The sequence below is a fragment of the Cervus canadensis genome, chromosome 2 (genome assembly GCF_019320065.1).
Source record: "Cervus canadensis isolate Bull #8, Minnesota chromosome 2, ASM1932006v1, whole genome shotgun sequence".
NCBI lineage: Eukaryota > Metazoa > Chordata > Mammalia > Artiodactyla > Cervidae > Cervus > Cervus canadensis.
In genome coordinates, this window is record NC_057387.1 from 56,406,240 (window position 1) to 56,433,972 (window position 27,733).

General features: G+C 37.0%; 1 protein-coding gene and 1 long non-coding RNA gene across 4 annotated transcripts in view; one reads left to right on the top strand and one right to left on the bottom strand.

The window, feature by feature from the left end:
• Positions 1-16,797, bottom strand: RPF1 (ribosome production factor 1 homolog). Its single transcript, XM_043460836.1, has 9 exons — positions 16,543-16,797; positions 15,076-15,132; positions 12,912-12,992; positions 6,388-6,483; positions 5,659-5,812; positions 1,988-2,070; positions 1,098-1,279; positions 797-923; positions 1-221 (listed from the first exon to the last, which is right to left on the bottom strand). Exons 1-9 carry the CDS (start codon positions 16,768-16,770, stop codon positions 180-182), a joined length of 1,050 nt encoding a protein of 349 aa, XP_043316771.1. The 5' UTR covers positions 16,771-16,797; the 3' UTR covers positions 1-179.
• The window catches only part of LOC122436769, a 16,708-nt gene continuing 5,608 nt past the window's right edge, over positions 16,634-27,733 (top strand). For all 3 annotated transcript variants that reach the window (XR_006268114.1, XR_006268115.1, XR_006268113.1), the window contains exons 1-2: positions 16,634-16,771; positions 19,553-19,648. This is a non-coding gene — a long non-coding RNA (uncharacterized LOC122436769). The remainder of the gene's footprint in view (positions 16,772-19,552; positions 19,649-27,733) is intronic.

Sequence of the window (27,733 nt, forward strand, 5' to 3'; positions counted from 1 at the left end):
TCCTAACAAAATGACCTTTTTATTTGCTACATAAATAGTGGTAAGTTATGGCACTTGATACTTTGTTCAGATATGAAAGAAGGTTTATGAAATCAGTAACTGCCGTTTTGAAAAGAGTCTTGTTTCATAAACTCAAGACAGGCCTGTTCAGCACAGTTTAATACTATCCTCTCAGTTGTTTATAAATGGAATTTTCTTCTACTTGTATCCATTTCCCGGGGCTGGAAAAAAAAAAAAAGTTAACATTCTGTAGGTAATAGCACAAAACACTCTTGGTTTGTCTCTGAGACTGAATTTATCTTCAGGTCTGTGTGTGTGTGTGTGTGTGTGTATATAATTTTAAAGTCATGCTTATGTATTTTATTTTTTTATGCTTATGTATTTTAAAGTATTATTTTCATTTATAATTTAAAATGATCTCCAAACTTTTCTGTAGCAATAATTCTCAAGCATGCAGCAGAATCATTATAACACAGGTTTATAAACAGACTGCTGGCCCACTCCCTAAGCTAGTGATTGAGCAGGTCTGTGGCCCAATAGTTTGCCATTGTCTAACAAGTTCTTAGGTGATGCTTCTGGTCTACCTTTCAAACCACTGATCTTTAGGGATGTTTCAGGTGAACCAAGATTAATCTCTAGACCAGAATGCTGTATCAGAGATTAGTTCTAACTCATGGGAATAAATGCACAAGCATAACTTAAGGTATAAACACTCAAAGCTTAAAGTGCAGGGTTTTATTCTCATTCCATCCTTTTTAAAACTGCCTAAATGGCTTTTCATAGAGTAAGCACATACCTTATGGACCCATTCATATTCTCCATATTTAGAATCAAAGGTTCCTTTCTGAAGAGATCTTAATTTTAAGGTAAAACGTGGTCCAAGTTCCTGAATTCCCACTTTCTTTTCACTCTTGAATATGTATCTTAAAGATAAAAATAGTTAAGGAAATTAGTCTGAATGAACCCAACTATTCTTTAGTATGTCAGTTTTAATTTCTCATCTACAATACTTGTCAGAATACATTGGGAAACAGGTTTATGTAGAAAACATTTCATAATTGAAGTCAAAGTCCAAGGAGTTAAAGTACTTTCCTCACCTGTGAAATCTGAAGAAGATATAATCCCGTTGATTGTGGAATGTGGCAACCTGCCTTCCAATAAACTGAGGATTATGGGGAAAGAGCGATGCAAACATACGTCCAATAGAATGACCCAGTCGTGTTGTAAAATTGTTCAAAATTATTTCTGGTATGTGTTCTGTTGGGTCTTTGCCTCTTCTCTAGAAAAATGAAAAATCACAACAAAGTAGCAAAAATACATTTCATTGCAGTTTCAAGTTTTAGAATTTACATGACATTGAAACATTTTAGTTATCTTAATGACAAATTACTATAGATAGCTTAATCAAACCCAAGAAATAAGATGTATCTAAAATTATGTAATACACAGTGAACACCAAAAAGAAAGTGCTACTATAAAGTGACATGTTTCATAGTCATGGAGGCTATTGCTTGTCTCCTGTAACTATTATAATCTCACAAGAATACCGTAGATAAAATACCAATTTTAATCAGAAGAGCAAACAAACATCATTATTAAAAATCAATTAGATTGGGCTTCCCTGGTGGTCCAGTGGTTAAGAATTTGCCTTGCAATGCAGGGGACACCAGTTCAGTCTCTGAACTGGGAAGATGCCACATGCCGTGGAGTGGCTAAGCCCAGGCGCAATTACAGAGCCTGTGCTCTAGAGCCCTTGAGTCACAACTACTGAAGCCTGTGTGCCTAGAGCCCATGCTCCACAAGGAGAGAAGCCACTGCAAGAAGCCGGTGCACCACAACTAGAGAGAAGCCCCTACTCACCACACAGCATCACAAAACCAACCAGCACCACCTCCCCCCGCCAAATTAAATCAATTATAGGTTATAGTATTTACTAACCAGATACTGTGAGGAGACCCGTGCCAGTCAAGCAATGCATAAAACTCACCTTAATTTCTTTACGCAGACGAACACTGCTCATTTTAAAGTGAGCAGTTGGGCCATTGGGCAGGTGACTCAGAATTAATCCATCTGTTCACAAAGCTAAGGACACATTGAACTCTGTAATCTAAACCTTAAGTTGTTTAAATAACTAGTCCTTTGTATGCCCGAAGGCTCCTAAAATCTGTAGGTAATTCAACTATTAGGTGAATAGGTGGGTGCATGTATTCCTTTGACTTGATTTTTACACCATACCCAAAACTCAAAAGACACATAAATCAACCTGAATCTTTCAGAAAGACAATTATGTTAAGCACTGAAATGAAGTAAGTGAAAGAGCTAAAATCCACTACTCTAATACAGGAATAAGGATAAGATTCTAGCATAACTGTAGCACCACAAATGGAATGTAAGTTTACCTCCATGTTCAGATGCTTTATAACCCTTAAAAGCACACTTTCATACATCTGTATATACATTTCATACATTTGTAAGGCCAGGATATGCAGTTTTGAATATCATCCCATAAGACCAGATACTCAAACTATCTTCTGGAAATCAAGGTTATTAGTGTTCTCAAGAGACAAGGTCTTAATTCTTGGGATTACTGTACTACAGTTTAAAATCAATCAATTAACCACTTACTGACCCTACCACAAACAGAATTAGGCTATACACTCTAAATTACAAATGAAATATAAGACAACTACCTATAATCAAGGCTAGCCGTCCAAGGGCTTTAAAAGTTTGGAATGCAGCTCAAGTCTTTGTAGCACAACTTGATTCTTTCAAATACTTAACCTTTAAAAGGAGGTCAGAACTAGCCTTTTAAGTATCTGCACACAATATAAGTTTTATAAAACAGATGTTGCCATCTTTAAAAGACATCAACATTCTCCCATTCATCTATTAAATTAGAAACTATGGTGGTTATCATCTGCAACTTCCTTCTCTCCCACCACCAGATCCTGTTCATTGCTTTTACCTTCATAAATTCCTCACTTTTATAGCTGCCTCTTTTACCCCAGGTGTTATTGTATTATTTGAGGTCCTTGAGATTTTTCCACGCAGATTAGGAAAACAGTATCCTGCTTGGTCTGACTTCTCTTTCACCACTTCAAGTACATCTGTCTCCTAATATAGACTAATCAAGTTGGATTTAGACCTTGGTTCTGTAAGTAATAAGCTATGAGACTCAGATGTGCCATGGTATTTGTAGTTTCTCATAGCTTCTTATGTGCTAAGTGAAAAACTAGATGCCTTGAGAGTTTTGCCAGCTATAGGTAATTTCAAACTACTCCCACCACAGACTCATCTACAGATTAAAAACATCAGCATTCATACTGTGGCTCCGCACTCCCCTTTTATTAATAACCTCCTGTCTCTACATCTTGTTTCATACTGGGAGACACTGACAGCCTCTCTCATATACCATAAACATTAATCCTATCATGTGCTTTTTGCTTATGCTATTTCAAGTATCTACAGTATTTTACTCATCCATTAAGGCCTGCTTCAAATGCCATCTCTTTTTACACTCAAACTCTAAATATTCTCAGCTCTCACTGTTACTATAGCACTTGTCATTTGAGTTATAGGTACACAAATGCCTTTCTTCCCAATGAATCCATTACCTCTAAGATATACTTCTGACAGATACTATGCCTACTACACAGCAGATTATCAGTAAATGTTTGAATTCTTTCCTTCTCTTCAAGGTTTGGCTATACTCATGAGGTACAGCCAAAAAAAAAAAGTATTTCTGTATCATTTGCACTACAAAAAAAAAAATCATAAAATCTTAAGGGGATTAAGAGAAGTAGAAGTCATTTAACCTAAATGAAAGCTTGAATCTTTTCTAGAAATTTCCACTAAATTGTGGTTTGTATCAAAAGAAACTACAAAATCCAAATGTATCTATTCCTAAGTACCTGCACTGTACAAAAGGCATTACTTATGTTATTGCTCATCTCTAACACAAACCACGCCACATAGGACTCATCCTGATTTTTAGTAATGATTTTAGCAATGAAGAGTTTGAGAAGGGTCCGGTAGATTCATTCAAGTGCTACATGGCATATCTAAACTGGGTGGGATTACACCTGAGTCCTAGACCTTAGCTGGTAATTTGCAGTCAGAAATATATAGAGGCATTTTGTTACCACTGATGTGAAAGTTACTTTGTTATGAATGACTCAAAGGCCAGGAATGTAAAACACCCTATATAAGCTGCCAAGAGCACAAAGACTTATCCTACCCTCAAATTTCCATTTAGAAATAAGGAAGAGGAAAAAAGTGAAAGTGAGGAAGTACTGCCTGCCCCAAAACAGAGGAATAAAAGTCTTGAAATCTCATTTGGGGGGTGGGGGTGGGGATGACATGTTTTAAAAAGGCAGGGATTAGTATCTTCAAAGCAGATCTCTTCTGGAATAGATTAAGTATTCAAGAAACTTTTTTCCCTAAACTCACAATCCAGCCAAATTATAAAATGACTAACAATACAAAGCTAGTTTAGTCTTAAAAGTCTCTGAAAAGCAAGTGGTGCAAGGGGATACTTGGAGAAGGAAATGGCTACCCACTCCAGTATTCTTGCCTGAGAAATCCCATGGACAGAGAAGCCTGATGGGCTACAGTCCATGGGGTCGCAAAGAGTCGGACACGACTGATCAAGTGGATGTCTTTAATTAACTTATACTGAAAAGAATAAACGCCATAAAAGTTATTTAGATGGAAAAAAATAGCTTGTAAACCATTATTTTTTAAAAAGCAGAGTTGATTTTTAAAATATGTTACCCTGGCAGCACGGAAGTACTATCCCCATTGTTTATAAATCCTTAGTAATTTTGTTTTAATAATTTTGACATTCAGTTGGTCATCTTTAAAGTTACTGAGTTCACAGGCAATAAGTAAAACAACATCAATGACAAAAACAAATCTAGGCATCCTTTATATGATCTTTTATCTCAAAACAGGAAGAAATACCTAGGGTTGAGGTAACACATTCACCTTGGATCTGAGACTCACAGTAGAAGGATAGGTTATTCTTGGTATCTGAAACACTAGTTGATATATAATATGGGCCCAAATTCCTACTTCAAAAATGCAATCTGTGACACCACTTCTGGCAACACAAAATCTAGCCATATCAAAATAGTTGCAGATCCCCAACTGGGAGAGCACCTTCATGCCTCTATATTTTCAAATGGTTATATTTTTGCAATAGGTATTCTTTCTCTGCCTTACCTCATTCTCCCATATCCACCTAGACAGGGTTTAGGCATCTTTTTCTGTCAAGCACTTCTTCCCTAATGTCCCCAGGGCAGATTTTTACCAAAGTTTGTACTGTATCCTGTATTTCCCTCTATAATTGTACTATCGACACAATATTTTTATTTGTTTACGTATCTATTTTATCCTACTAGATTATGAATTCCCTGAAGCTGACTTTCTCATTTATCTTTTATTAACAAATAATGTCTTGCTTATAGCATGTGCTTAATAAATGCTTGCAGAGTGAAAAGGAAAAATCAGTTCAGAGTTTTGAATAGAGATATATAACTCTCTGGTTGAAAAAATTATGTTCTAAAAGTTACAGGAAACATTTTCTTATTCTTTTAAATATATCTTAAAAGGGGTGAAGGGGAGACAAGAAAACCCCTTAAAAAGAACAAAGGATACTTGGTATCTTACGATCTTCATTAATAACAATCAGGTCTGTGAAATCTCTTGAGATGCACTGTGGAATAATTTTTTTCAGAGCCAGTCCTCTTCTGTAATAAACATGCGAATTTGGTATAACTGTAGAGAGCTGTTCACAGAGTCGTACTGTTCTCTATAAAACAAAATAACAAAATCCTCAAAAATGAAAAAGAATAAAAATCTAAGTGGCATATATTTATTAAGGAAAGAAGTAATCATTATAGTGTTATTAATAGAGAGCAAGGCTAAGGAAGAATGAAATCCAAACAGTTTCATCCTCCATCAAAGGCTGATCTACCTAAAGCAGTCATTCTCAACTAGGGACAATTCTGTCATCAAGGGATGTTTGGAAATATCTGGAAACATTTTTGGTGGTCATGACTGATGGTAGTGGTAGAAGTTGGCTGCTATGGGTGTCTAGTGGATAGAGGCCAGAGATACTGCTAAGCATCCTATAATGAACAGGACAATCCAAACAATAAAAAAATCCAGCCCAAAATGTTTAAACAATGCTGAGGCTGAGAAAGCCTATCATAAAGAATCACACATGGTGAACCTACATCACATTACCGATACATTTTATTTAGCTTATTTACAGGCATTATCTAAGGCAATTACTAAAAATTTAACTCTTCTGAACGAAGTTATTTTAAATAACCTATATAAGAAAATCAAGAATTTAAGAACTATAGTAATTGATATGTTTACCCCATGAGGTCTATCTGATGTAGTGATGAGAATCTTGGGAGAAGTTTGTCTATTGAAGTAAGAAGCAAATTCATCTGTAGCTTCATCATAAGCAACCTGAAAATGGAAAGAGAGGTCACTTTACATCAAACACTCTACTGGGCCAGCATTTTACAAGCAATTCTGGTAGGATTCTATTAACACTGGGTATCCGACTGACTCGTGATTTAAAGAGGGCCCAGGAGGGTCAGGTTAATGACAACATGAAGAGGTTGGATAATTTTATAGATGAAGAATACTAATATAAAACTGGAGCAAAAAACTGTCAAAAATAATTTAAAGAAATTGAGATGCATTCATTCTTGAAAAATGGATCCACTTGTGGGCAAGAACATCAAGAATCTTGCTTAAAGCTATTCCATTTCCCATATCAACCTGGGTGGTAAAAACAGTAACTTTATCAACTTCAGGACTAATGGTAAGTGAGAAACAGCAATCCTGGATGCAGAGGTGGTAGACCAGATTTGAGGACGGGCAGTGGACTTGGACTTGGACTTGGACTTGGCTATGCCAGTCCAAGGTTACAGGCCTAGTTCAGGGTAGGTGAGGACCAGCCAAAAATTTCAATGAGAGCTCTGAAAGTGAAAAAATCATAGACGAACTGACATAATCTCTCCCCAAATCCTTGACTGACAGCTAAGCTACACATAAGAGAGACCTGAGAATCCAGTGCACATGAAAGACAAGGGAGACTTGAGAAATGGCTGCAGCTTTGAATGCATTCCTCAATCCACACACACCTCAGCTGGCAAAGGGGATGTATGTCTTGGGGGCCCAAGGTTTCACCATGCAACCTCTACCCAAATCACTGGCTGACCACTAAGTCACACAAACAAATCTCTAGGGAACACAAACTGAGTAGTAGTGTAATGCTACTGTCAGAGATTCCAGTTTAAGTCCAGACAAGTTACTAAACCACCACCAAAAAATCAGTAACCTGTAAAAAAAAAACAAAAAACAAAGACAATCCAGAGTTACTGCAATATTTTCAAAAGTGTCCAATTTTCAACCAAGATATTAGATATACAAAGAAACAGAAAAGTATGACGTATAATCAGGAAACGAGAAGTCAATAAAACTGACTGAATGGGTCCAGATGGTAAATTTAGCGACAATTTCAAAGCCATCATAACAAATATATTCAAGGAATTAAGGAAAAATACAGGCTTTACAGTAGATCTAAGATGCAGGAGAATCAATAATCTTGAAAACAGATTAACGATCCAATCTGAAGGATGGAGAACACAATCATAGCAAAAAGAGTAAAGCTGCAGAAATTTTTAGGATAATGTTAACCATTTCAATAGTGTGTTAGAAAGGCAGTCCCTGAAGGAGAGTAGAGGGCAGAAAAAAAAAATATTTCAAGAAATAATGGATTAAAAACTTAACTGACAGGTCCAAACTCAACAAACATTAAGTAGAATTTAAAAAAAGAACAATATCTAAACACACCAGTGACAAACTGTTAAAAGTCAAAAAACCAGAAAACTTTAATAAATCATATGCAGGGGAAAAATGTAATGACTGGTTTCTCAAAAGAAATAATGAAGGTCAAAATTCAATGGAACAAGTTCAAAGAAAAAAACAGGTCAACCAAGGATTCTATGTTCCACAAAATTTTTTAAAAAATAAAGGCAAAATAAATGCTTTTAAAAAGACAAAAACTGAGATAATTAGATCTCAGACCTGCTACAAAAACAAAGGCTTAAGAAAATCCTGCAAGCTGAAAGAGAATAATACTAAATGATCCAGAGGCAGGAAAGAAGAGGACTATAAACAGGTAATGATGAAGGTAAACATAAGACTTTGTGGGTGTGTTGTGTGTGTAAACTCTTAATTTTTTTTTTTTAAACATGAGGATGTTTATTTTTTTTTTTAACATGAGGATGTTTAAAGCAGTAATTACAACACTGGGTTTATAACATAGACAGATACATAACAACACGTGCTGACAATTAACAGCATAAGTAAGAGTGGCGGTCACAAAGCTATACTGGTGCAAACTTGCTGTATTTTACCAGAATTGTGTTAGTATTTACTAGAAGTAGGTTGTGATAAATCATTCTCCAGAATAGATCTTTTGCTAGGACATTTCTTCAATTGAAAAGGACTGAAATAAAACAAAATATGTCTCAGACCACAATAAAACTGAACTAGAAATCAACAGCAGAAATCAGCAGAAATCGGGGGAATCCTCAAATATCTGGAAATTAAACAAGATACTTCTTGAAAATTGTAAGCCAAAGAAGAAATCACCAGAGAAATTAGAAAGTATCTTCAACAGAATGAAAATGAAAACACCACAAACACACCAAAATGTATGGAAGGTGGTTAAAGCAGTGCTTGGGCGAACACCAGAGTTTTATATGCTTATATTAGGAAGAAAAAATAAAATCAATAATCTAAGCTTCCATCTTAGGAAGCTAGAAAAAGAAGAGCAACTAAAACCCCAGGTAAGCAGAAGTAAAGAAAAAATAAGGATGGGGGGAAACTAATGAACTAAAAAAATATAAGCAAGAAGAAATCATCTTTCATTAGAAGAGGTACTCAGATGTAAATGATTAAAGGAATGCATCTTAAAACTTGTGGGCTATATATAGCAAATGTGAATTTTATGACTGTAATTGCTCATCATAAAAAGATAAAAATAAGTTAAACAAAAATAGAATAAACTCAGAGTATAAAAGAAATAATAAAGGTAAGAGGAGATATAAGTGAATTAGAAAACATTTAATAGAGAAATAAAAGAAACTAGTAACTTGAAGAGAATAACAAAACAGGTATGTCTCTGATGAAAAGCTCAAATTAAAAAATTAGGAATGAAAACAGGGTATTACTTCAGTCTCACTCATGAACATGTTCTAAACAATGCACTTAACAAACCAAAACAATATTTTAAGAAGACAAAACACCTTAACTAAATTGGATTTACCCCATGAATAGAACAGGTTTTACTGCAATAAAGGAGAAAACTGGATATTCATCTCAATATTTGCAGAAAAGTGCATAAATTATCTTAATATTTGCAGGAAAGGCATCTAACTTTCAAATTCATTAATTAAACAAAGCAGCAAAAAAAAAAAAAAGGCGTTTCCTTAAGTCATAAGGAAAATCTACCATTAATGACACATACATTAATGATGATACACTGGAAGTATTCTTTAAAATTAGTAACATGGCATAGAGGATAATACTGCTTTTTAAAATTTATTTGACATTATGGTGAGGTTCTAGTAAGCACAAAAGAAACTGTTAATAGTTTGAAAGTAACAAAAACATATTTGCAGAAATGATTATCTAAACATGAAATGAAAACATTCAGAAAAATTATTACAAGTGAATTCTACTGACTAAAAGATCATGATTCAAAAATCAATCTCATTTTTGCAAATCAGCAAATCAAATAGTTTTCAGAGAGATGTGATGTATACTAACAAAAAAAATGTAAGATACCCAGGAATAGTTCTAACAAGATTTATATGTATAACTTGTATGGAGAAAACAATGATATTCACTGAAATACATTTTCAGTATTTAAAGGCCCAGTGAAGCAAAATTAGAGATACCAAAGGAACATTTCATGCCAAGATGGGCACAATAAAGAACAGAAATGGTATGGACTTAACAGATGCAGAAGATATTAAGAAGAGGTGGCAAGAATACACACAAGAACAATACAAAAAAGATCTTCACGACCCAGGTAATAATGATGGTATGATCACTCACCTAGAGCCAGACATCCTGGAATGCAGAGTCAAGTGGGCCTTAGGAAGCATCACTATGAACAAAACTACTGGAGGTGATGGAATTCCAGTTGAGCTATTTCAAGTCCTAAAAGATGATGCTGTGAAAGTGCTGCACTCAATATGCCATCAAATCTGAAAAACTCAGCAGTGGCCACAGGACTGGAAAAGGTCCGTTTTCATTCCAATTCCAAAGAAAGGCAATGCCAAAAAATGCTCAAACTACCTCACAGTTGCACTCATCTCACATGCTAGTAAAGTAATGCTCAAAATTCTCCAAGCCAGGCTTTAGCAATATGTGAACCGTGAACTTCCAGATGTTCAAGCTGGATTTAGAAAAGACAGAGGAACTAGAGATCAAACTGCCAACTTCCACTGGATCATCGAAAAAGCAAGAGAGTTCCAGAAAAACATCTACTTTTGCTTTATTGATTATGCCAAAGCCTTTGACTGTGTGGATCACAATAAACTGTGGAAAATTCTTAAAGAGATGGGATACCAGACCACCTGATCTGCCTCTTGAGAAATCTGTATGCAGGTTAAAAAGCAACAGTTAGAACTGGACATGGAACAACAGACTGGTTCCAAATAGGAAAAGGAGTACGTCAAGCCTTTATATTGTCACCCTGCTTATTTAACTTATATGCAGAGTACATCATGAGACACGCTGGGCTGGAAGAAGCACAAGCTGGAATCAAGATTGCCAGGAGAAATATCAATAACCTCAGATATGCAGATAACACCACCCTTATGGCAGAAAGCAAAGAAGAACTAAAGAGCCTCTTGATGAAAGTCAAAGAGGAGAGTAAAAAAGCTGGCTTAAAACTCAACATTCAGAAAACTAAGATCATGGCATCTGGTCCCTTCACTTCATGGCAAATAGATGGGGAAACAATGGAAACAGTGGCAGACTCTATTTTTGCGGGCTCCAAAATCATTGCAGATGGTGATGGGAGCCATGAAATTAAAAGACACTTGCTCCTTGGAAGGAAAGCTATGACCAAACTAGATAGCATATTAAAAAGCAGAGACATTACAATATTGCCAACAAAGATTCATCTAGTCAAGGCTATGGTTTTTCCAGCAGTCATGAATGGATCTGAGAGTTGGACTATAAAGAAAGCTGAACACTGAAGAATTGATGCTTTTGAACTGTGGTGTTGGAGAAGATTCTTGAAAGTCCCTTGGACAGAAAGGAGATCCAACCAGTCCATCCAAAGGAAATCAGTCCTGGGTGTACATTGGAAGGACTGATGCTGAAGCTGAAACTCCAATACTCGGGTTACCTGATGTGAAGAACTAACTCATCTGAAAAGACTCTGATGCTGGGAAAGACTGAAGGAGGGAGGAGAAGGGAACAACAGAGGATGAGACGGTTGGATGGCATCACAGACTTGATGGACATGAGTTGAGTGAACTCCGGGAGTTGGTGATGGACAGAGAGGTATGGCGTGCTGCAGTCCATGGGGTTGCAAAGAGTCAGACATGACTGAACGACTGAACTGGACTGAAACAATACATATATATATATACATACATATATACTAAGACTTCCCTGGTGGCTCAGACGGTAAAGCATCTGCCTACAATGTGGGAGACACGGGTTCAATCCCTGGGTTGGGAAAATCCCCTGGAGAAGGAAATGGCAACCCTCTCCAGTGACTCTTGCCAGGAAAATCCAAAGGATGGAGAAGCCTGGTAGGCTACAGTCCATGGGGTCGCAAAGAGTCGGACACAACTGAGCCATTTCACTACCTACATATATACAATTATATATATATATATATAGTGGATACACACACACACACACACGGTTGGCCAAGAAGTTCGTCCTGTAAAACATTCCATTAAGAAGGCACAGAAAAACCCGCATGAACTTTTTGGCCAACCCAATACTACCTAGATTCTGACACTGATCTGATTTAGTATGATTCATACTTTTACATGGAAGATGAAAGATCCAGGAAGATAACACTCTTGAAGAGAGGGATTTGAGGACGAGGGGCATCTTTCCTTCACAGCTATCAAAACTTACCATGAAGCTAAATAATCAAGAAAGTAAAGAACTGATCCGGTGACAAGCTACCAAAAAAAAAAAGACTCAGCACATATGGACAACTAATATATCACACAGCACTACAATTTACTATGAGAAAGACTGTACTACTTCAAAAATGGTGCTGGGAAACTGGTTATGGAGTGGAAGAAAGAAATTGATTTCCTTTCTCACTCTAATAAGAGAAATCCATTTCTGATAATTAAGTACATGAATGTGTTTTAAAACCTTGACTCTTTCACTGTACTACTGCAAACTAAAGGGAAAAGTGAAAGATTATCTTGAAACCAAGAGTTTTATATGGACACACAAAAAAATAGCATCAGATTACCTTAGTTGTCAAAATGTCTAAAAATACTACAAAAATCTATAGCAAAAATTTATAAAACAAGGACTGCTTTTCAAATGACATTAAAAAACACTGGAAATATTATTGATTAAATTGATTAAATTGCATAAAATACCTTTTGAGAAAATAAATAATTATTGCCATTTTCTACAGCATTGTTGGAAAACCCAATTATGAAATAATCTTCAACAAATAAGAAGATAATATGCCAGCATTATAGCTAAATCAATCCATTATACGACTTCACCAGCTAGTACTTTAAATTAAACACTGGCATAAGAACAGATAATTTATCAAATGTGATTATCCAAATTTATTTAAGACCTCTAACATTTACCTCTTCATCATTAGGATCTACTATGGTTTCATCATACACTCGCTGGTTGTCAATAGTCTTGGGTACAGGCTTTGGTGGAGCCTAAATAAAAGAAAAAAATGTTAAGTCTGGGAAGCATTTCACATTAATAATTTTGCATTATGCTTGGGGAAGAATAACAAAAATCTGCAAATAATGCAAAAACTCAATCCGTCCCTCATTCGACCCACTGCTACATCAGTCCTAGTAACCATAATATTGAGTAAGAGACTTTTTAACTCTCTGAGCACACACAAGCACTTACTGGAAGAATTGCTGACAGGATAAAATGGCTTAAAACCAGGCAAAAGTAGCAGAAAGAGAAGACAGAATTCAAGATGATTATTCAAAAAGATGAAAAATATCAAACATAACAGAAAAATTACAAAGGTACACATTTAGGTAGCTTTGTTCGAATACTTTCAGAAAGCTATTCAGAAATATCTAACAAAGGCTACAAATCTGTATCTTTCTGCTGAACTAATAATTCTAGTTTAGAGAATTTATGGTAAGGAATGAAAAGGGGAGCAATTTATACAAAGAAATATGTATAATCACTATGGTTAGTGGAAATGAACAGTAAACAGGGCAAATGCCCAACAACAAGATAATGACTATGGCAGTGCCAACTTAATGGAATACCGTTAGCATGAGCAATCACATACACTCAGCTTAGATCAAGAAATTGTGTAAATGAAATTTTAAGGAGCAAGAACACAAAACCATAACCATACACTGATTAAAACTAATCTAAAATATACGTACACTAACAGAGATGAATATGACCTGACAAACTATTTAGGAATTCTTTTGTATTATTTTATGAAATGAATATTAAGTTTTAAGTAATGTTTTAAAAAGAGGCAGTTCTAGATCATCTATCAATCCAAAAACAAGAATGGTGATATTTTCAAATGGTGATCAGCATATTAATTTGCTGTAACTAACTGATTATTGAGTTAAAAAGAGACTAACACTGCCTGATAGGATTTTGCAGGTGAAAACAGTCTTAATGTTGGAATTGCCTGTGATTTAATCTAATACCATTCAAGAGAATTCATGAAAAAGTAGTATTTAGTTTGTATACACTATATGTATATAGTCTGTATTTTTCCCTTCCTCAAAAACGCTTATTATTACTTGGTACTCCATCTTAAGTAAAAGATGGGAGGAGGGGGTAGTTGAACGTTTTTAAAATTTTGCAAGTATAAAACACAACCTAGAACTATAAATAAAATGAAAATGACTTAGCTGTGCAATAATGCAGAAGCATTCAATAGTTCTTTTAAAATTTTTCAATAGAAAGATTTCACTTTTTGTCAGTATCACAAAACAGCTAAATCCTTTCTTGATGCTCTCTTCTTTGCCACAATCCACTCAGGTGTCTCACGTTCCTCCTACTCCCCATTCTCACTCTTCACAGGTTATACTCTCTGTCAGCTCTCAGTCTCACACATCCCAACCCTACAACCGAAGAGGCTCTATCATGCCCTTCTTCAGCCTAGCATAACAAAACGCCTTTGCTTCAAGTCTGAAGAACTCCAGCTACAGGCCTATGGTGGGGAGCTTCTCCATTCCCAGTCAGGGATAATGTGTCTCTGCTTCTCAAACACATGAAGTTAAGTAAAATAAGCAAGCTGGAAGTATACACACCACTTTGAAATTCTGAAAACATGCAAAATACCACTACTACTGTATTTACTGTTTATGCACACAAATATAATAAAGGAAACAAATAAAGTGCATGGCAATAATAAAAAGCAATTTCATGAGTTATTGTCTTTTTTTTTGACCCTGCTTCGAGACAAAAGGGATCTTAGTTCCCCAATCAATCGAGGATTAAACCCTTGCCTCCTGCAGGGGAAGTGTGGAATCTTAACCACTGGACTGCCAGGGAAGTCCCAATGAGTGGTTGTCTTTGGAGGGGAAAGCAATCAGAAAATACCACACAAGAGACTTGAACACTATTTACTAATGCATAATTTCTTGAGTAAAGGATAGAAAGGGGTGTGCTGTATTGTTTTTATATCATTTTAAACATTCAAAATATTTCATAATAAATTTTAAAATAAAGTGATTCAATGTAAATATCAGGGAACATTCCTTAATACAAGATATAAAGCAGAGGACTAAAAATTTTATTTACCTTATCACCAAGAGCTTCTCTCTCTTTTTTAAGTTTTTTCTTAGCTGCCAACTTTTCCTAAAGGATTTAAAAAAGAAAAGAACAATACTGAAAAACTACTAGTTACATAGCAAACACATAATGAAATTACTAATGCTATGAATATTTAAACTGACCAGTCTTAGAACTGAATTAAAATAAACATCCAGACTTAGATGTTCACACCTAAGTAACTGTAAACCAGATGATCTTGCTCTCTCAAAATAATCTAAATTGACAAGTTTGAATATTTAAAATTTCATTAGCTTTATCTTTTACTCTAAAGCCTCAAATAAAATGAAAGTGCAAAATGTATACTAAGTAAGTTAACAAGCTTTTGTTATTTTGCATTCCTAACAAGTTGCAACCTAAAGAAAACTTATGGCTATTCTGGTGGCTTCTCTTGAAAAGTGCTAAAAATAATGAGAGTTTTCACACTGGTTACAATAAATCCATTACTAGTTATTCAAACATTTTATAATCAGAATATGCTTTTATTATTCAGAATCTGGAGGATGTTACTGTAAATCTGTAACTTCTGGGGACTTCAGAACAGGATACTTGACACACTATATAAAATAAAAAATTTCTTCTCCCTAGCGCCTGTTGATCCTCAATCCACCAGGTCTCTGATTAGAAATTACAGACCCAAGACATCTAGGACACCCTTCCCCGATACTTGCGCCACAAAATGGGTTTTTTGTCCTTCCAGGTACTCCAATAGCACTTTGTCACCTACGACAAATAAGACACCGTGCAGGGCCTTAACAAGTCTAGCAAGAGGCAGCAGGCAAGTAAAAAGAATATTGTGTATGAATTTTCGCCATATGCAATAAGCAACTTGCTTCCAAGCGTAATTTAATCACAAAAGAGCACTATGACTTTGGGCTTTATCTCTTTCTATGTGCTTACCACCTAGACTGGTATAAGGACATGCGGGAAAGAGTAAATCCAATTTCTAGGAACTTTACAGTCTAACTTCGGTAAGAGCGGCTACAGCAATCAGAGAAGGATCATTTTGGATGTTTGTACTGCCTGTACTGCAGATTTTAGGCATTAGCCAACGTTAGGTTGACGGGGTAAATCGGAGACGGAGATTTTTGCCTTCTAAGTCTGGCGGGGGTGGGTGGGGGGCGGCGCAGAGGAGTCAGGCAGGAAAGTAATTTTTAATACTAGGAGAGCAAGGCTTCTTGCTTTCTTTCGCAACCGAGGACAACAGAGCTGACAAGGAAAGCAATCCTTGCTGCTCAGACGGAGAGCTGAGCCGAGAGTGTGGTAAAAATGAGGGTGCAAGAACCAGGGCAGGGTTGCTTGGCCCCTACCCCTTCCGGATTAATAAACGCCGCATGCGACCCGGGCAGGGGTGACCACGCATGTGCATCATCCAGCCCGCCCACTGGCTCGAGAGCGACACCGCGCACGCGCCCTGGCGACTCCGCCGCCTCATACCTTCCGCTGTTGCTGTTTCCACCGCGTGAACATTAAGTGTCGCCGCTGTTTGTTCTTAATTTCCGAAATGCTGAATCCTGGAGGAAAGGCGGCCGTCGTTGGGGGTTGGACCCCGCTTTCCGTCGTCCCATCCTCACCGACTGCAGCCTCCTGAGCTGCTTCAGGAGCGGCTTTGCGTTTCAGGCCTTTCTTCCCGCTGCCTCCGCTCTTATCTCCGGCCTTCGCCATGGTATTTTTGCTCTTTGTGGTCTGTACGGAAACGGAAGTAGCTTCCTCTTCCCACCCCGTCCTTAAGCTTTTATTTCCGGGTCGGGAAGTTCTTAAAGCAAAGTGTATGTTTGCTGAGTTCTATCAGTTTAAGGAGGTGCTGAAATTTAGGCTTGAGGAGAGTAAACGGAGCTTGCCCAGGCGTGTGAACTGTGAAATGAGTTGCTGAAATCCATTATTGACTGTTATTCATGTGGGAGCCCTTCAAACCTAAATGTTAGTTGCTCAGTCCTGTCGGACTCTGTGGGACCTCATGGGCTGTATGTAGCCTGCCAGGCTCCCCTATCCATGGAATTCTCCAGGCAAGAATACCGGAGTGGATTGCTATTTACTTCTCCAGGGGATCTTCCCCACCCAGGGATAGAACCTGGGTCTCCTGCATTGCAGGCGGATTCCTTACCACTGAGCCACTATGGCCTAAGTACAAAACAGTCTTTATAGAGTTTACATTGTACTAGAAACTAAAATGATCTCCCAAATAATTACTATGGTAAGCTATTAAATATGCATGGTGTTGTAAAAATAGAACAGGATAAAAAAAGATGAGGGGATAAAGGGGCGGGTTATAGCTCTTAAATAGGATTCTGAGAGTGGTCTTAATTATTGAGCAGAGATTTGAAGGGCATATGGGTTTCCCTGGTGGTTTAGGGGTAACGAACTTGGCTGCAATGCAGGAGACCCCGGTTCCATTCCTGAGTCCGGAAGATACCCTGGAGAAGGAAATGGCAACCCACTCCAGTATTCTTGCCCCAGAATTCAAATGGACAGAGGAGCCTGGTGCGTTACAGTCCATGGCGGTCCGAAAAGAGTGGAACACCACTTATTGGCTGAACAGTAACAACAAATGGAGCATACAGTGCGGTTATCTGGGGGAAGAGCTGTTAATATGAGAAAAGCAAAGCTTTTTATCTAGGAGAAAAGCTGTCCAGGCCAAGGAAACATTCAGCTCCAAGGCTTCAGTCAGTAGCGAGCCTGGCTTGTTCAGAAAACTTCACTGAAGCCAGAGGTCAATGAGAGAGGAGAGTAAAGGTGGGCGGGAGTGGGCATGGGAGGTTAGGGTGACAGATTGTGTAAGATTTTGTAAGGGCTTTGGCTTTTACATGAGATGCAGATTTCTTGGAAGATTTTGAGTAAAGGAATGGTGTGATGACATTTTAAAAGCATCACTCAGACTCTTCTGCGAGTAGACTGTAGGGGAGGGAAAGTGATAGGAGGGAAAAAATGAATGTCTTGAACCGGTGGTACTAGTGGAGGTGGTAAGAAGTGAACAGATTGTTTTGGCAGGTACAATTCCTGACAATTGAATGAAAGGCATAAGAGAAAGAGAAGAGTCACAGATTACTCCAGGATTTTTGACTGAATGACTGGATGGTTGGAGAGAGAGGTATGGGCTGGAGATCAGAACTGGGGAGTCATCAGCTAATGGATAGTAATTCAAACTATTATAGTGAGTGTAGATAAAGAACTGAAATAGAAAAGAGAATGATGAACTGAACCCTGAAGCAGTCTCACATGAAGAGCTGGAAAGAAAAGGAGGACCTAGTAAAGGAGAATGAGAAGGGAAAATCAAGAGAGTAGTGTGTCATGAAAGCGAACGTTTTCCCAGTGATTAAATTTTGCTATATATGGCTGATTCATATCAATGTATGACAAAACCCACTGAAATGTTGTGAAGTAATTAGCCTCCAACTAATAAAAAAATTAAAAAAAAAAATTTTGCTATATTCCTCATTCTAATTTTAGGAAAATGACCTCTAAACAATTCTTTTTGGTTTACTGTCAGCAGTTGATTTTCCAGAAATTACCTTAATTTCAAGTTATATGTTTCAATATTGACATTGGGTGTTTTGCTAGTCTAATATTTTGGTTTCCATCCTTCATTTTCACCTTTTCAAGTTCTTTTAAACAGGATATTAAAGATATCAAAATTGTATTTTAGAATACAAGCCCCACCAAAACCTTCTACCAAGCTACAAGTCTAGAATTGTGATTAGAAAAAAAAACCTGTCTGTTTAGATCCAAAACTGGATTTGAATTATACAATACAATAAAAAGGAAAAAATAGTGTGGAGCTAAAAAGTCACTAGCCTACAGATTTGGCTTCAAGCAGTCATAAAAATATTACTTGGCTTCGAATAATCAGATTGTAATTGGCCGGGGGGGCAGCAGGAGGAGACAAACCAACCTTTATCTAAAAAACAGACTGAAATATTTTGGAAGTCTCTTCTAGTCTTAATATTTTCTGTCTCTCTACATATGGTACATTTTTTCCTTGTAAAAATAAAAGAATCCTGAAATGGATAACTGTTTTTATTTATTTAGAGGTGCCATACAAATGAGACCAAGAACTGTTTATAGAGGCTGCCTTCATTGCTTGTTGCCTTCCTTGCTTGTTGGTAATGATAGTTGTATGAGTTGAATAAAATTATTTCTATGATCAGAATTCTTATCTGGAAGAAATCACAAAAGTGTTGAGCAATTCAGCAAAAGTGTGTTTAATACTACTGTAATGAATAGGGAGAGCAAGTATGGAAACAGTGGGCTCTGTGTTCAGATCTGTGTTTAGATTTTGATTCAGTCACATAGATGATATAAAATCTCAGTTAAATCAGTAATCTCTCTGAGCCTCATTTTCTTCATCTGTTAACTGGGCTAATATTACCACATAGTTTCTTCAGATAATGTGCATTAAAGAAACATACACATGCAATAAATGCTAACTAGTTATTTTTATTACTTCTAGATCTAGAGGCTAAGCTAAATATTGTTGAGGAAAAAAGACATCATGCTTGCCCTCAAGTAGCTTACAGTTTGGAAGAAGATAAAACAGAATTCTAGTGTAAGTATTCAGTAGTGTTCAATGTAGAGTGCTCCTTAGTTTGAGGTCCATTTCTTCCATGCACTTCTTTTGGGTAACTGCTTTATTGTTTATTATTTGCAGGGCCTACTCCTAATAGACTATACATTATTTTAAAATAACACATTTAATTTTGATAGTTAATAACTTTTTTACTTGTTATTTGAGAATACAAATATACATGATATTCCAGAATACCCTGGAATATAACACATGGACACCAGATGAGTTCAGTGATCCAAACAAATATAACCTAAGATTCTGCTGAGAAAATTTGATCTGTGTTTACAATATGACTTATGCTCTTTACATAACAGAAATCATTCCATAAGTACAAAATATTAGTCTATTGCATGAGGAAAAAGAAATACAAGGTTTAGGGATAAAAAATTTTTTGTTTACAATGTGCTATAACTCTTTGAGAAACACAAAGTAATAAACTAACACTTTCTGAGCTTGAATTATGCCATTTGGTCTGTTAACAGTTAAAGAAAAACCAAAATAGAGTCCCCATTTTGAATTAACTTTTAGACAAACACTCATAGTTATATAACCAAAACTTTTAAACTGTCCAGATTTGCCCAAAGCCTGACTCTGATCTAAAACTAAAACAGCTTTTTTCAGGTCAGTATGACCTTATAGCTTCCCAGCGAATTGCTATAGACAGTTAAGCTTACACGGTGCTGCTACCATAAAAAGACTGTAAGTTTCTAGTAACCAGTCACACACACACGCACACACACACACACACACAAGTGCTCCCACATTCATGCTTTTTAAACTCAGCTGTCACTGCTGCATGCTGAGCTTCTAACCATGTTTCAGCTCAAAACTGCCCTGTTTTTGAGCAGTGTTTCTTGCTCAATAAAATGCCTGTATCAAGTAAAGCGCTCCAAATTTTCTTTTGACAGGACAGTAGAACCATTACAGAGCTAGTGTCTCATCTGTGAATATTTCCCTGGTATCCAAGACCTGTTTAACTTCTCAAACACTGAAAACCTGGAGATTAATTGTATGGTTAATACTGTCATCTCTATGTACTCCACACGATGAAATAGACATAATGCATATTCTGGCCTTTCCAGAAACCAGAAATATATTAGGAAACCAGCAGTTTTCTTCCAGAAGTAAATCTTTATAGATTGTAATAATTTCCTTGAGACTTTAAACGTTTTTTCAGTAGACACTAAACTTGGCCATGCTGGTGTTGGATGGAAGGACGGTCCTTACTTTATTTTCTGAGTAGCCTCCTTAGCATTAAGGTGGGCTGTTTGCTTAAACAGGGTTTTTTTCTTTTTTCTGCCTGCTAATATTTGCAGAGTGCATGTAGTTCCACCATATCAGAAACTTTGATACACATTTCTGATGCTTACCGGGAAAAGTAACAGCACAATAAAAATCCAGTTTCACTAAAATATCATCTCCTAAAGTGATTTCTTGTTGTTTGAGTTCATCACAAAAGCTTTTATTTATATTTTTGTAAGGTGTTCAGTGCCTCTGGATGATATTTCTGACTATGGAGCAAGCATAAATAAAATTTAAACATCAGCCTGGCAGGACTTTTGTATATCTAAGTATTTAGTATTCTGTTGATTCACTCGTTCAACAAATATTTATTAAGTCATACTTAATGCCAGATCCTCTGTCTTTTTTAATATATGTATTTATAGAATTAAAAAACAAAAAGCAACTCCCTGCCTTCAAAGAATTCCAGTGGGGAGAGCCCATGTACAGAATCAAATGCCCAGAGTATGAGAGGTTATATGACCATCACCATGTTTTATAATCAAGACCAAATTTCTTCTCACATCTTTGAAGAACCAGATGAGGTGTATTTGCAAGTCACTTGTAGCTCAGAATATATTTTCCATAGATGTTAACCCATGTGTTGTGATTCGATCACCCAAACCAGAGATACAAATATCAATTGTTTACAACCAATACTGTTTATTTTCCCCCACATTTATGTTCTAATTTTCCATTATCATAGAATTATAATGTGACATAAAATATTTTCTACTGTTACCATTTCACAAACAAAATATAGCAAGCATTCTGTATAATTATCAGAAATAATATTAAAAATGAAAGCTGATGGAAGCATAGTCCTTAGCTTAGGATGAAGTGAAGTGGAGTGAAAGTCACACAGTCGTGTCCGACTCCTTGTGACCCCATGGACTCTACAGTCCATGGAATTCTTCAGGCCAGAATACTGAAGTGTGGTTAGCCTTTCCCTTCTCCAGGGGATCTTCCCAACCCAGGAATCAAACCCAGGTCTCCCACACTGTGGGCCCAGCTGAGCCACAAAGGAAACCCATAGCTTAGGTTAGCAGTTTTCAAGCTTTTATCCTTAAAAATTATTGGGAAATTTTTTTGTAATAAATGAAAAGCTTAAAAAGAATTATTGGGAACTCCAAAGAACATTTGTTTATATGCTTTATATCTATCAATATTTACCATGTAGAAATTTTTAATTTCTTCAGTTTTCTTAGAAAAAATTTATTTAAAAATAATAACAATAAACCAATTATGTGTAATATACACACTTCATGAAAATAACTATATTTTTCCAAACAAAAAGGCCAATGAGAAGTTAACATTTTACATGCTTTGCAAATCTCTTTTATGTCTGACTTAATGGGAGATACTGTATTTGTATCTATGTCTCTGTTTAACATATTGTGACATACCATTTTGGTTAAAGAATATAAAGAAAAATCTAGCCTCAAACAGGTCTGTGATTGGAAAAGGGAGGAGTATTTAAGAACTTTAGCAGAGAGCCAAGGATGTTCTTTTTGATATTACATTAATATTTGACTAGTAAGTTTTTTAAAGAGTGAAAGTGAATGAAAGTCGCTCAGTTGTGTCCAACTCTTTGCGACCCCATGGACTATGTAGTCCATGGAATTCTCCAGGCAAGAGTACTGGAGTGGGTAGCCTTTCCCTTCTCCAGGGGATCTTCCCAACCCAAGGATCAAACCCAGGTCTCCCGCATTACAGGTAGGTTCTGTACCAGCTGAGCCACAAGGGAAGCCCAAGAATACCAGTGTGGGTAGTCTATCCCTTCTCCAGTGATCTTCCCAACCCAGGAATGGAACCAGGGTCTCCTGCATTGCAGGAGGATTCTTTACCAACTGAGCTATCAGGAAAAACCCTTAATTTTAAAGATTAATTGCACCGTATAATCTAAAATCATATCAACAAACTCTTTATGTTCTATTACCTTAAAATCTATTGGTCTGTTTTGCATTTTGAATGGATCTTTTACTGATGCATGATTTTGTAACATCATGCATTCATTGGTCATCTGAAAAATAGTGGTTCACTGAGTTATGCATTTCTTCTATAAGTTGACACACTCTTTATACAGTATCAAAAAAATTACAATGTTAAAATCACTACTAGTCTCATCAGAGAAGTCTTCTGGTACTAGTAAGTTGTCAAGCTTAACAGTAGTGAACAGTTTTCTGAAGTTCTGCTTTTTTTGAATAGGGGTTTCTTTTGGCTTCAGGTTACTGATGGTAGTGCCCATAATGCAATGCAGGGATAGAAGCAGGGAATTAGGAGACTTGTGAGTAGTGAGAGCCTTTTGTTGATGTATACTACCCAGGGCTAGGCCATCTCACTGTTACCTTTTCTCATCTGTGGAACTCTGAAGGTTGCCTGACTCTTCCATTGCCACCATTATTTAGCTAGAGACACCTTTTCATTCACCTGAGTATATTCCGGGAGTCTACTTATGGAGGCATTCTGAGGGGGGCTTTGTGGGTGTCCTTCTACCCTATTCACTTGTTCAGGATGCATGAGCCACAGTTTATACTGTTAGTTGATTCTGACTAAGGTTTCTCTTCCAACCCACTATGGAAAAGAATGCATTCTCATAGCCTGTCTTCCTCTTCTGGATGCAATCAGCAAACCATTTCAATTTTTCTGAAGCTTCCTTTTTTTTTCTCTATAGCAACCAGATGAAATAGATATAAAAGGCCCCTTATCCTTTATCCTTTACATTCTAACAGGGATGATAAGGTCTGAAAAGGTCTTATATATTGTTGATCATTGGCTAAAACTTCATTTAGGTGGAATAACAAAAGTCAGTAGCTTTCCTGGGAATTCCATCACAAGAGCCAGGAGGACCTCTGAGACAGAGAGAGTTAAGGAGATGGAAGAACAGTCTCAGGAACTGAAGACATGTTCATGAGATGAGCATTCATGGCAGTGACCTGGGCAGAAACTGCAAAACTGGATTATACTCTTCTGTACTTTTCCCCTAGATCACTCCTACTTACTAGATTAACTAGGGTAAAAAAATAGAGATTAAAGATAAGGGACCCCTCAGTAAGTGACCAGATTCAGGAAGTTTCCACCAGGTACCAGTGCACTCCAGGGAGATTTTGTTGACTTAGTTTCCCTACAATTATCCCTTTATTCCTAAGACTTGGGTTCAGGATGCAGATTTGTATGTTCCAAAACTTGCCTTCATCAAAGGCATTATTTCTTTTTTTGTTTGTTTTTTCTTTTTAAATTAGAGTGTAGGTGCTTTACATTGTTGTGTTACTTTCTGCTGTACAGCAAAGTGAATCAGGCACCCAAAGAACTATTTCTATGACAGAGCATTGCTAGGAAGTTCCAAGATTCTCCAGGGAGCAGTAGATGCTAGAACATCTTGTATTTGCTAAAACCATCAAAAGGCATATATGTAACCTGAAGTATGATCCACGATCAGCAGCAATGCATCATCTGGAAGCTTGATAGAAATGCAGACTCTCAGGGTCCACACCTAGACCACCTGAAAGATCCTTAGGTGATCCATAAACACAGCAAAGTTTCAGAAACACTGCTGAAGATGTGTGTTTCATCCCCCAGCCCTATTAAGTTTCAGTGATCAATCAGAGGCCTTGTTTCAGGCCAAAAATTTATGGTTGGTTTGTAATAATATTTTATTATTGTCAAAAAATATTTTTAAAATGATGGAATTGATTGAAGGGAAGATAGACTTGTGAGAACTGCAGTGGAAAGCTCATATCTTTGTTTTGTTTTTCTAACTTAGTCCTCACACAGACATGAAGTGAGATTTAACAGATCCCTTATCGAGCTGGTAGGCAACAGATAAATCCAGGGACCTATGATTATACGTACCTCATCAGAACAAAGTGGCTTTATTTTTCTTTCATACGACTGTCAACAAAAGTAACTCCCAAAGTGTAGCTCCAGGACCAGCAGCGTCCACAACACCTGTGAACTTGTTAGTATGCAAATGCCTGGGCTAGCCCAGACCCTCTGAGTTGGACACTCTGGGGATGGAAGTCAGAAATCTGTATTTTAACAAGCCCTCTGGTAATCCTTGTGCATGCCCAAGTTAGAGACCCATTGGTCTTGACTCATAATTATCTTCTAATACATGTTCTGTTTTTGTTCAGTTGCTCAGTTATGTATAACTCCTTGAGGCTTCCTGGACTGTAACCCGCTTGGCTCCTCTGTCTATGGGATTCTCCCAGGCAAGAATACTGGAGTGGGTGGCAACCACCTCCAGGGGATCCTTCTCCAGGGGATCTTCCCTACCCAGGGATCAAACCCATGTCTCTTGCATTGGCAAGAGGATTCTTTACCACTGAGCCATCAGGGAAGCCCTCTGATACATGTTTCAGTCCGTTCAGTTCAGTCGCTCAGTCGTGTCTGACTCTTTGCGACCCCATGAATCGCAGCACGCCAGGCCTCCCTGTCCATCACCAACTCCCAGAGTTTACTCAAACCCATGTCCATCGAGTTGGTGATACCATCCAACCATCTCATCCTCTGTTGTCCCCTTCTCCTCCTGCCCCCAATCCCTCCCAGCATCAGGGTCTTTTCCAATGAGGCAACTCTTCGTATGAGGTGGCCAAAATATTGGAGTTTCAGCTTCAGCATCAGTCCTTCCAATGAACACCCAGGACTGATCTCCTTCAGGATGGACTGGTTGGATCTCCTTGCAGTCCAAGGGACTCTCAAGAGTCTTCTCCAACACCACAGTTCAAAAGCATCAATTTTTTGGTGTTCAGCTTTCTTCACAGTCCAACTCTCACATCCATACATGACCACTGGAAAACCCATAGCCTTGACCAGATGGACCTTTGTTGGCAAAGTAATGTCTCTGCTTTTTAATATGCTATCTAGGTTGGTCATCACTTTCCTTCCAAGGAGTAAGCGTCTTTTAATTTCATGGCTGCAATCACCATCCGCAGTGATTTTGGAGCTAAAAAAAATAAAGTCAGCCACTGTTTCCAGTCTCCCCATCTATTTCCCATGAAGTGATGTTTAGCAGACTACTTAAGGTTTTGTTTTTCTAGTATCTAAGGTAAGTTTCCTTAACTGGGACCCAAGTCAGCCTCTTCTCATGTCTTCATTTGGAAAATCTAGGTGTTTATACTAGGTGAAAGCAAAAGAATAGTTTTATCGAAATCTTCTCATGGATTTAAAAAAAAAAAAGGCCCCCAAAACAATAACCAAACAACAATGACCAAGAGTCCTCTAGAAATGATGGTAGAGCTTGTCTTGATACAATCATCTTTAGGTAAATAAAAGAGGTTAATTACTACCTACAAAATCATACGTACTTCTTGGCTAAGGTTAAGAATCTGACACTATGGTGTGCCCAGGTGGCTCTTGAACACTCAGTTTATTTTTATTACTGCTCCACATTAATATTTTGACTGATTAGCCTCATTGCCCAGAAACAGTTGATTTTTTTAATCTTAGTAGTAAGACATTAGACAGTCCTATTAAATGCAATGTAGGGTATAAGGACTGAATCCTGAAACAGAAAAAGGTATTAGTATAAATGAATGAAATTAGAATAAATTCCACAGTTTAGTCAATAGTAACCTTCCAATGTTGGTTCTTAGGTTTGAAAAATGTACTATGGCAATGTAAAAATACTAACGTTAAGGGAAACTGGGTAATGGTATACTGGAACACTCTATTATTTTTTGCAACATTTCTGTAAATCTAACATTATTCCAGAATAAAAAGTTTAAAAAAAAAAAGTCTCCCTGGCCCTTCACTGAGTAAAGCTGTAGCAATATTACCAGGTAAAATAAATTAAAGAACTGCTCTCCACCAACACAGATTGCCCATTTGTTAAGTAGACCAACGTTGTTTAATTTATTTTGTTGGGATGCCAGCAAAGCTACTAGCAGTCACAAAACACATTTACTAAATATATAGGACAGGCAGTTAAAGCCGGAAAGGTGCTTCTTTTATTCTCCATTTCTTGAACTTTTGTGTATAGAGTTTCCACTTGAGTACTTTGTGCTTGGTGATCTGTTGTGTTAATAATAATCCTTAAATCATTTCATGATGACTGTTCCCATCCACCCCCGCCCTCCTCCAGAGCACTTAATGCAGTGTGGTACAGGAAGTAGGCTTTCAGAGCTCAGATTTCTCTGACTAACTGACTGACTCAATGTGCTACCTGTAATTATATTTTAAAATTTAATCAGGGCAGTTCTAGCAACTCAAGGGGATAAAGTCAAAATCAGCTATTCAAGTTAGGTTTGCATAAATTGTCTAGAGTGAATAGACTTCATCAAAACTTGTCAAAATGGAGAATTCATCAGTGGGAACCAGAATATCAGAAATTTAAATCATCCTTTTGAAATACCCTTAAGACTGAAGGTGAATAGTTTGTTGTGAAGTTATCATTTCTAAAATAAATTTTGAGCTGAACAGAAAGTTACCACTCTTAACTTTTGTGCTTATTAAAAATTGTGTTTGTTTTTTAAAGTAATCAAGGATCACAAATATTGTTCTGGTCGTTGATATGTGTGAAGAAATTCTAAAAAAGGCTTGTAATAGAAGGAACCATTATCTCCCCAGTCTTCCTTACTAGTATCTATGTAAAATAAAAACCAAAGCTATTTAAAAATACTAGGAATTATGATACAACTAACCTTAGATAGTCTCAAAGTATTTCTGATATAGCATCTCAGTCCTCCTAAAATTCCTATAAGTAGATGCAAGGCAGGCATTTTCATCATTTTTCCAGTGGGAAAATGGAAATTCAAAGAGATTTAAAACAGCATCCAGATTAAG